The sequence below is a fragment of the Pseudonaja textilis genome, chromosome 2 (assembly GCF_049901715.1).
Source record: "Pseudonaja textilis isolate UNSWEBS1 chromosome 2, rPseTex1.2, whole genome shotgun sequence".
Taxonomy (NCBI): domain Eukaryota; kingdom Metazoa; phylum Chordata; class Lepidosauria; order Squamata; family Elapidae; genus Pseudonaja; species Pseudonaja textilis.
Genome location: NC_141991.1, coordinates 126446428 through 126456478, shown reverse-complemented (window position 1 = coordinate 126456478; position 10051 = coordinate 126446428). Strand labels below are relative to the sequence as shown.

The window sequence follows — 10051 nt, the reverse complement described above, 5'->3', positions numbered from 1 at the left end:
TCTATTATTGCAAACCACCCTTTTGATCCACACACCACTTTATACACCAACTTTTTGGTTCTTTAAACATTACTTTTGAAAACTTCATTAACTCTACCCACCTACAATTTACTCATTCCCCTTCTCTTCACCTTTAATACCTTTTCTTCCATTTGATCTGTATTCAATCTCTCTATATAATCCATGTACCTCTCACATAATTATTTTGTACTGTTCACTTTTGTACTGCATTTAGATTCATTTGACATTTAATCTTGACTATATCTTGTGTTATGTCAATATGTATTCTCACTGCATTCAAATTATTTTTACATTTTTCCTATTTTATCTCAAACTCACATGCATCTAGTAAATAGGATAGTTTAAATACTTTGTTTCTGGTTAAATTCACACATTTAATAAAGAATTTAATGATTAAATGATGTCCTCTTCTGGGAAATCATTGTAAGTTATGCATTATGCAAAACCTAATGATTAGAAAAGTTGCCCTTTGATTCAAAGGCTCCTAGGGATCCATTAGGTACATAAATCCTCTTTAATTTCACTCTGATGAAATTAATTCTGGAGCCATTGCTGAATATTCTGTGCACAAAAGAGATCAGGTCCCATACACAGAAGGTGCAGCTAGCATCTGACAATTGGACCTTTTTTCTTTTACTTTCCCTTGAAATGATTAGCATTCTTTTCTTATATAAAATAATAAAGACACTCTTGCTTCCCAGCAAGTAGTAGCAACCAACTTGCCTTGTTTGGGCTCAGAAGCTGAATCAAATTTGGTTAGAACATGGATGAAAAATTATCAAGGAAATCAGAGCTATGGATTTGACCAAAAAGCTGAAAACACTCCAGAGCAATAGGCAAATCACTTTTGTATTGTTGCCAAGCAAAGCAAACTGTCTTGTTTGTGCAAAGATCAAGGACTGATCACAATTGGAGTGGGTCTATTTTTTGTTATAAAAGTAGTTCTAAGTTCATAACTATATTACCTTTCTAGAATCTACTGCTGCATACATTATATCCATCCAGCCTTTGAAGGTAGCCTGTGGAAAAAGCACACTTCTTTTAAAGAGGATAAAAAAAACGAAGCAGGGTAACAGTAGCACAGAGCAACATGAATAGCCAATGTTTATTTTTTCGCTTACTTACAAACAAGATCAGAAATGCTGTATTCACTTTTAATTAGGCCTAGGAATACTCCTTTGTTAATCTAATCTAACCTAATCTGATTTTTAAAAAAATCTCATTTTTTTATCTTGTTCTAAATACCCAAGAGGTGTTTATCTAACTTTCCACTTTGTGATTTAATATCAGATGCCTAAGTTTCATTCCCCCACCCCAACTTTTCTCCTTCTTGTCATGTCTTTTAGATTATAATCCCAGGACATGAAGTATTATAGTTTCCAACCTTTGTAAGCTGCTTGAAAGGCTTTTAAAGCAAAGTTCAAACAGTTTGCATACGTAATAGAATCCATAATATTATATATACACTGCTATCATGCCAACGTCTGCAAATATTGGTCCTTATGGAGTCAAAATGATACAATCCCTCCATAACAGGAGGTATCAGCTGGCTTGAGAAAACCTGAAGTTTTGCAGAAGTAAAGAAACCAATAAATAATCTCTCCCTCAGCCACTTTGAAAACATTTATTTTGATTTTGGAAATAGTTTAAAACCTTTACATTGGGTTTACTGATTTGGTTAAAGGGAGGGTTGTGCTGATTCACGTGTTCTTAACTGCTTCCACTTTTGTGGAATTTTTCATCCATCCTAAATACACAAGGGGCATACTATAACTGCATTTATTTTGATAAATTGTACATCCATTTGTTCTCTGGCTTGTATATGGAATGTGCACTAGGATAGTCTGTAAATTATTAACAAAACATTTGCATGTTGTTATTATGATGTGGATCAAATTGCAAGATAATTTAATCCTAATATCCCTGTTTAGTTAAACAATTTCACAAAATAATACATTATAACATCAAATGTAATAAAATATAATTTTATTTATTGTTTTTAATTTGTTTTTACATATAATGAACTAGGCTGCCCAGAGTCATTTGTTGAAATAGGCAGCTTCAGAAATCAAATAAATAAAACAACATTAAAAATAATATCACTTTTGTAATTAAAATAATGAAAAGTATCTTCATCCAGTTTTTAAACTTTCTGATTAATGGATTTTTTTTAGGATACAATCAGCCTTTATTATAGCATCACAGATCCTGAAATCTTCACATACTTTTGCAGCAACACCTGGACCTATAAAATGATAGATATACCATACCCTTTTGAATCACAAAATAAATAAATATAAAAATAAATCCTCAGTGAAGTTGCTCTATGATTCCTTTGCAAGTGGCTTATTCTCCTACCCCCACCTCTGCTTCTCGTGAATATGCAAAGACTAATTCTAGACTGTTACCCAGGTTGTGAATGACTCATAGGCAGTGCAGAAGATTGCTCTGGGAAGAACAGATGGACTGCATGCACAAAATAAGATCACTTGGATCACAACCTATCTTCAAGATGATCACGGTTAAATTTCAGTTGGTAAAATCCAAGAACAAAAGTGAAAAGAGACTGCATTGCTTAGGTGGCTAATCTTTTTGAGCTCCTGTGCCGAAAATTGCGTGCGCGCTCGCGTGCTAGCACCCAGAAGGCAATGCGCTCAGGTCCCCCACGCCCCCTGCACATGTACATGTGATTCCACCCTTGTATCATGTGTCACTGTGCATGTGCACACAATCCCCCCCGTGTGCCGTGCATCTGCGCATGCACGTGTCTCCAATCCCCTGCCCCCCCATGCATGCGTGCCAGATACCCGACAATCAGCTGGCGTGTGGCATGTGCACATGCGCAGTGGGGCTCTTCTAGGCTACCTCTTGCGTGCCGGCAGAAGTGGCTCTGTGTGCCACTTCCAGCACGTGTGCCATGGGTTTGCCATAACAGGTTTAGAACATATTCAAACTAGGAACACCTTGTCCCCTCATATTTTCTAATAGCAACATGGAATTAATTCTTCAGGAAGCTATATATCATTCCTCCCTCAAAGCTAAAATTACTAGTTTCTTAGCTCAGATCTCTCCTTATAGGAACACATCCTTGCTATTTCCACCTTCAGTGCTTAAATAATAAACTGCTCTTAAATCCTCACTAATAAAGGGGATGCAAGTGAAAATAACTAGATTCTTTCCCATGTTAATTGTTTCAAAAATGGAAATTCTTGATTAGCTCCTTATAATTGCTGCAAAGTACAATAAAAAAACAAAAATGTTTGGCTGAATATGTGAAAAGATATTTACAAAAGGAAAACATTTTAAGATTTCAACATTTTGGCAATTATAAAATAGCCATCAAGCAACAAAAATAGAACTTACAATTTGTAGAAGGGCCAGGTACCCCGCACCGACATTGTCAAAATTAATCTTCACATTCTTCCACCGAATCTCTGTGTTATTGGGCTCCATCAGCTTCTCACACTCTGTCTTGTTGTTCACCTCTTCTATTTCAAATCGATACTCAGCCGTCTGATTAAAGCAGTAATGATACTTCCCAGCAAAAAGATTAACCCCCATAATGCTGAAAATCAGCCAGAAAATAAGGCAGACCAACAGCACATTCATAATGGATGGTATAGCACCCACCAAGGCATTCACAACCACCTGTATCGGAAGGGAAAGGAAGGAAGAGAGTGTTTCAGTACAGAAAATATGATGACTTAGATTTTACAAACAAAACATCCATTTGTCTAGTTTTAGTAAGGGGAACAGAAACAAGGCTAGTCCCATAATACTTATCTTAATTCAAAAAGAATAATGTGTCTCTAAGCATTTTGTTTTTCAAAAAAGTTTAATTAAATAATGTATCCAGACAAATATTAGCAATTTGTTTTATTTCCTTTCCCATTCAATAGGTGGTTGATTAAAAAAAAGAAAAATTAAGATTGTGAAAAGGAGCCTTGATAATGTTAGGAGTCCAGGTGAGTCTAATATCCAAGTCAGAATCATATGTTTTGAATCAGACACATGTAAATTAACTTAGCCAACAATCTTTCCCCATTTTAAAACTAGATTCATAAATTTGTGGGCCCTGTTACTCCTACTCCCATGAAGAATAAATGAGGAACTTTAGCCACATGTTTCAAATGGGAGTAGGAAAGGGTGCCAAACTTGTTCTAAGACTTAATGGTAGCTTAGTATAAAATTAATCAGGACTATATGTTCTTTAGTAAGCAAGGCCAGAAGTGTCCCAAGAGCTGAGCATGCATATTTGCAAGCTCAAAAAAAAAAAGAAAAAAAGCCATATTCCCTTCTCTGCTTCACAGCAAATGAAACTGTATTTTACAGTTTCCTTCCTTCCTTCCTTCCTTCCTTCCTTCCTTCCTTCCTTCCTTCCTTCCTTCCTTCCTTCCTTCCTTCCTTCTATAATATTTGGACTTAGGAAATGTATTCCAGCTTATAACTTTTTCTATCTTCTTTCAAAATTGATAACTTCAACCTTACGTGATTATAGACTTAGACTTTGTTTTAATGTTTTCTTACCTTAATATTTAAACAGAAATGAAGACATGTGTCATCTATAGTTGTTGGTCTAACATATATAGGACAATCAATAAACATCTCTTTTGTTTCAGAATGAGAAAATTAAAGTTATCATTCTGAACTTATTTACTTTACAGGGCAGGAAGCTATTAATATACACACTGCAGCATTCATTCTTAAAAAGAAAGGGCTATATAGTAGGGCTGTGTACATCCTCCCAAACACATCCTCTGAAACACACAGAAACAAGTATGATGCACTTATTTTGAAGATGTTAATCATCAAGCAATTTTTTAAAGATTCACACAGTATTTTGAAAGCTATTCCTCACATTCTCCAATTGAGTGAGAATGCATTTCTATTATTTTGCCAACAATGATCACTCTTTAGAATGATTTGCAGAGATCTAGTACTTGGCATCCTTTGTTGCCTTCAGTGGTAATTTCTAACATGACACCAATTTTTAGGCAATGATATTTCTTTTAAAAGAAATGCCACATTAGACATTTTTTACAACAAACTCCTGAAAAAAAATGGGAGAACTAGGCACATCTCCCTCCCTACTACTAGGTAATGAATCTCTCCCATAGTAATTAAATGAATGCCCTAATCTGGATGTTAGAGAAAAATGTTGTTTCTCTGTTGAATATGGAAGTTTCTTCATAGAGCCTTTCCTATTAATTGGACATCAGGAAAGGGTTTCTAGTGCAAGGTCAAAATGCATGTCAGCAGTAGGAATTAGCTCTCATGGCATTGTAATTTCCCTGTCTTCTTCTGTCAGCTCTATCCCCTGGGCTGGAGACAAATATCACATGAACTTTCCTCCAGTCAAAAACCCTTATCTATTTTCTGCTGATAAATGTTAAATTTCACAACGCTGACATAGCATAATCTGTGCTTAAATGCATAATCCTCTGTAAACATTAGGCATTGCATGAAGCAGAAAAATTATTGCAATCAACAGCCCATTTTCTTCTGAATAGAGGCCTATCAAAAATAAAAGAAACTATTAAACTCAATGTTATCAGCCCATATTTCAGGTACCAATTGGAAACTCAAAAAGTCATTCTTTACTACTGAAATGGAATAATGAGGGAAATAAAAAAACAAGTAAATGTATTGGTCATATTATTGTGACTTGACACAAGGTTGCATTTTGATTTACTCCCTATTTGTCTTGTGTAACAGGATGAAATATATCTCTTACTTTTCTACTCATTCACTTACAATGTAATCATTATGCCCATAGTTTAAACAAATTATCAAAACCATTGCAAACTATTATGAGAAAGGGAACATGGCTTTTGTGTGACAATTGTATATTAGAAATAGTAAAGTAGGGCATGCATATTTCATAACAATATTTTAATTCCCTTGCCCCCCAAATATAAAGAGTTGAAGATATTTTTAAAAATATTAAGTTGTTAGGCCATAGAGGAAAGCAAAGAACTATATTTAATGCTGTTTAGAAAACAATATTTTCTTTTGTTTTTTTCATTCTCATGAAGTCAGTTTATACTAATGGCAAAAAGAAGGCAAGGTCCAAATCATATATGGATTTAAATAATTTCTAACTAGCTTTAAAATTCCTACCAGAAAAGAACCATTCTCTGTTAGAAAGATGCTGGGGAACAATTTTTCAAGCCAAGTTAGCTAAAATGTGTGATAATTTATGTTACAATACTTTCATTAGAAACACTAGTTTCTCTTGAAAGTAATTACAATAAAAGCAACTGTTGAGATTTTTTTCTAAAAAAGTACAATTTGTTCAAGTCAGAACAAATATCAATCCACATTCATATCTGAAGTACATTCCATTGAATTTGGTCAAGGTCTAACACTATACTGCCATCCTGAACACATTTACTACTGTAGAGTAAGCCCACAAAAACCAGTGGGGCTGATTTCAATTAAAAAAAAAATGAACAAGACTGTCCTGTAATTTTAGTTCTGCTTGATGCCTAGACGAACAAATCCAGACCTGAAATGATAACTGAACATGATCATTTTGAAATCCTATTAAAAAGAATGGTTGTTCTACACCCACCATTTTCTTAGGATTGGCCATGATTTATTAGATAATTATATATCCAGGTCTCAAAATGATGCATATTGTTTCTCTTTGTCAATAACTCCCCCAGTTCCTGAAAATTTATCTTTAGTACATGGAGAAAGTTAAATAAGGATTTTTTTTACAGTTATATAACAGGAAGATATTAATATAAGAAATAACATCTAATTTCCAGGTAAAACCAAACGGATGAAACTTTAGCAATGTAATTTAGTAAACATAATTAAGTAATGCACCCACTTCAATGTCCTTTTGGAGCAGGTATAATATGCAATTTCAGGATAACATTGTATTTTAATGGAAACTTTCAGGTAAACAAAATCTCTGTACAGGTTGAGCTAATAATCCTTGACTTTTTTTTCTTTAGTGTTTTGAACACGGATATTTTCAGATTTTTGAATGTAGGTTAAATCTCTTCTCTACAACCTCTCCTGTTTTTCATTCTGTCAATATTGTTCCAATTAAGAGGTTGTATGAGAATGCACCACACATACCACCCAATCCTATGCGTTCAGAAGGGGCTCATTCCTCTTTCAAGTATAGGTTCACAGCTTTCAAACGTGTCTTTTTTATATGCTGTGCATTACAAAAAATTCAATTGGCAATCTGCTTTAAAACATGGATAAGTTCAATATGTATAAAATGGTATATTGCAATAATTTCTAGCAAGTTCAGGTTCTATGCATTGCTTGTGATTTGTTTGAAACATCACAGTGACAGGTGGAGAGTGGAGTGGGGGGCATAAAGCACGTCAACAGGAAACGGGAAGGAGGAAGAAAAGCTGAGCTATCAGTCAAGGCTGCCAGTCACGAATGGACTGGACTGAGAACAACGAGGTGCAAATGAGAGGAATTAAACCAGAAATCTTTTACTTGGGGGCGGGAGGTGGGGGGAGCACTGGATTCCCCTTCCCCATATCCAGTCCTTTTCTGCAATCCTGAATATACCCCCAAACAAGGCAGGAGCAACTTGTAAACCAACCATTGTGTTTTGATCTCTTTTTTTGATCCATCATAACTTTGGGGGAGGGGAGAAGAAAAACTTGAGGTGGTTCAAATTCTGATTCTTTGCACCTGGTGATTCTCCCTGTTCCAGATTTACAGCCAGAAATGCCCCCTTGAATGTTACAGGTATTAAAAGCCAGGCCAAAAAAGAGCAGCCAAGTGCCAACAATGAGGCAGCTTAATATATCTCCCTTTTTTAAAATTAGTATGTTATTGTTATTATTATGGCAATCATCAAATAAAAAAGGGAGAACTGTGCAGCAGGGTGATGGTGAATCATAAACAGAGGGAAGTGATCACATCAGCAGCTGCATCATGATTCTGTTTGTTACGTCTTTCTACCAGTTTGATCGGTTCTAGCATGCTTTAAAAAAAAAAACCCATAATCCACAGGCATGCAGAAGGATCAGCTTGCTAATGGCATCTTACCCTCATCCCCTCAAATCGGGACAACGCTCTTAAAGGCCTCAAGGCTCTGAGTGTCCTAAGGGATTTAATGGCACCTAGTTCCGAGTAGCCCAGGGCATTAGCTATAAGGCTGACTAAAGAGACCTACACAGAAAACAGGAAAAGAAAGGAAAAAGAAAAAAGAAAAAAGAAAAAAGAAAAAAGAAGAGGTTCCAGACCGTTAGCATAAATCCCCTAGCACTGGCAGTATATTCATCCCGCAAATTGGACTGCAGGCCCGAGCCATCCCCCATTTACAGTGACACCGAAGAAGGCAATGGCCATCAGCTGCCTACAGCACTTCACTGAAAGGACCTGGAAGGAAATAATACAGTTGAGAGAGGCATAAATATAAAACAAAAGGGGAAAAATAAGTGAGAGAGAGAAAGAGAGGTGCGCGCGCGCGCACGCGCTCACACACACACACACACAGAGAAACGGAAATAGGGTCTGTTGGAGATTAGGAGCCCAAACGGATGACAAGAACCTTACCCTCGCCCTCTTAACAGTCTGCAGGATCTCAGCAGCTCCCATTAAATTAAGCCAGACAAATTTTTAAAGGACCTATGAAAAAGAATACAGATAAATACACACACTGCACAAACCTCTTTAATTCTCTCATTCGGGTGGGGGATGGGGAAGTGGGGATGACCCACCAACATCACATCACAAAATTAAGAAAAAAACAAATATCTAGCTTTCTTTGTTTCTCCTCTGAAAAAAGCAGTTTGTCTCTTAAGAGTTTACAACCTTTGTGTCAGAGTAAAGCCTTTTTGAAGGTTTCATTATCAGTTTTCTGCTTCCTGGTGTAGGGAATAGGTGGCATGGAATAGCTGTTGCAATCCAAAGAGTCTGAAGGCCATCTAGTGGAGAAGGCTATTGTTTTCTCTTATTCTAAATTATAACAAGACTGCATTGTATTACTGGTGAGGACTAAGATTCTTTGCTCACATTAGGAGTTTAATAAGGTACAGTGAATTCTTCATCTCAGGCTTCCAAATTCTGGTACCATCTATATGTGCTCAGGTACAAGCCTATTATCCCTGGCCAGAATAATAGGTAGTTGGACCCAGGTGGAAGATGCTGTACTCTTTATTGCATAAAGGTGCTTTTTCAAGAGGCAACTGGAATGTTTTTAAAAAAGCAATGGGACTTGGGAAAAAAACAGCACTTTTGAGACAACTATAACCTGGATGCTGAGAATCCTAACAGATATTCTTTATTGCAAAGTGTGCATCATGTTGGAATGCAGTATGTTAGCTTCTTGCATGATAGGACTGATGGGAATTGGGGCATCACAACATTTGAAATTGGAGTTCAGCTAAGATACTCGTTCCTGTTCTAATGCCTGAGAATGCATTCTGGGAGCCAGTTCACAAATTACCATTTTCAGTATGGCTGCTGTTTCCACAATTGGCTTCCATTTTGCACTGGAAGCTCTGGAATAAACACAAATTATATGACCAGCCTCAACATATATCTGCTTCTGACTATAGACTATATATTCTATCTACTGACCTGCACTGTAGCAATAGAATTACAGGTCCATAATGTTTATTTTTTATTTTATTTTAATTTGCAAGCATTTATTAGTTAACAGATATAAGTATAAACATGAATTATTAATACATGAAATGGATACGAATAAAAGGGAACATCAGGACAGGGACAGTAGGCATGTGTGTGTTTATGCATGCCTCTTAAAGACCTCTTAGGAATGGGGTGAGGTCAACAGTAGATAGTCTAAGGTTAAAGTTAAATATTCAGTGTAGAGTCATTCAACCTGCAGTGGATTTGGGAAAATAATAAAAATAACATCTGCCTATCCAAAGTCCTTGAGAGAGACACTTCAGCTTTTACAGTAACATAAAGAGGAAATATGGATAAACTAGAACTCTTACTTTCTCTTTGTCTCTGTCTCTTACTCTCTCTTTTGATACATGTTATGGGATGTATTGCACATATGTACATATGAGGCTAC

General features: G+C 36.0%; 1 protein-coding gene across 1 annotated transcript in view; it reads right to left on the bottom strand.

Moving 5' to 3' along the window:
• Positions 1–920: 920 nt before the first annotated feature.
• Positions 921–10051, bottom strand: part of LOC113443129 (sodium channel protein type 8 subunit alpha) — a 49506-nt gene continuing 40375 nt past the window's right edge. Inside the window, exons 18-20 of the mRNA XM_087925166.1 lie at positions 8053–8175; positions 3385–3669; positions 921–1040 (exon numbers count right to left, since the gene is read on the bottom strand). Coding sequence (XP_087781292.1) covers positions 978–1040; positions 3385–3669; positions 8053–8175 — 471 coding nt within the window. The 3' untranslated portion in view covers positions 921–977. The remainder of the gene's footprint in view (positions 1041–3384; positions 3670–8052; positions 8176–10051) is intronic.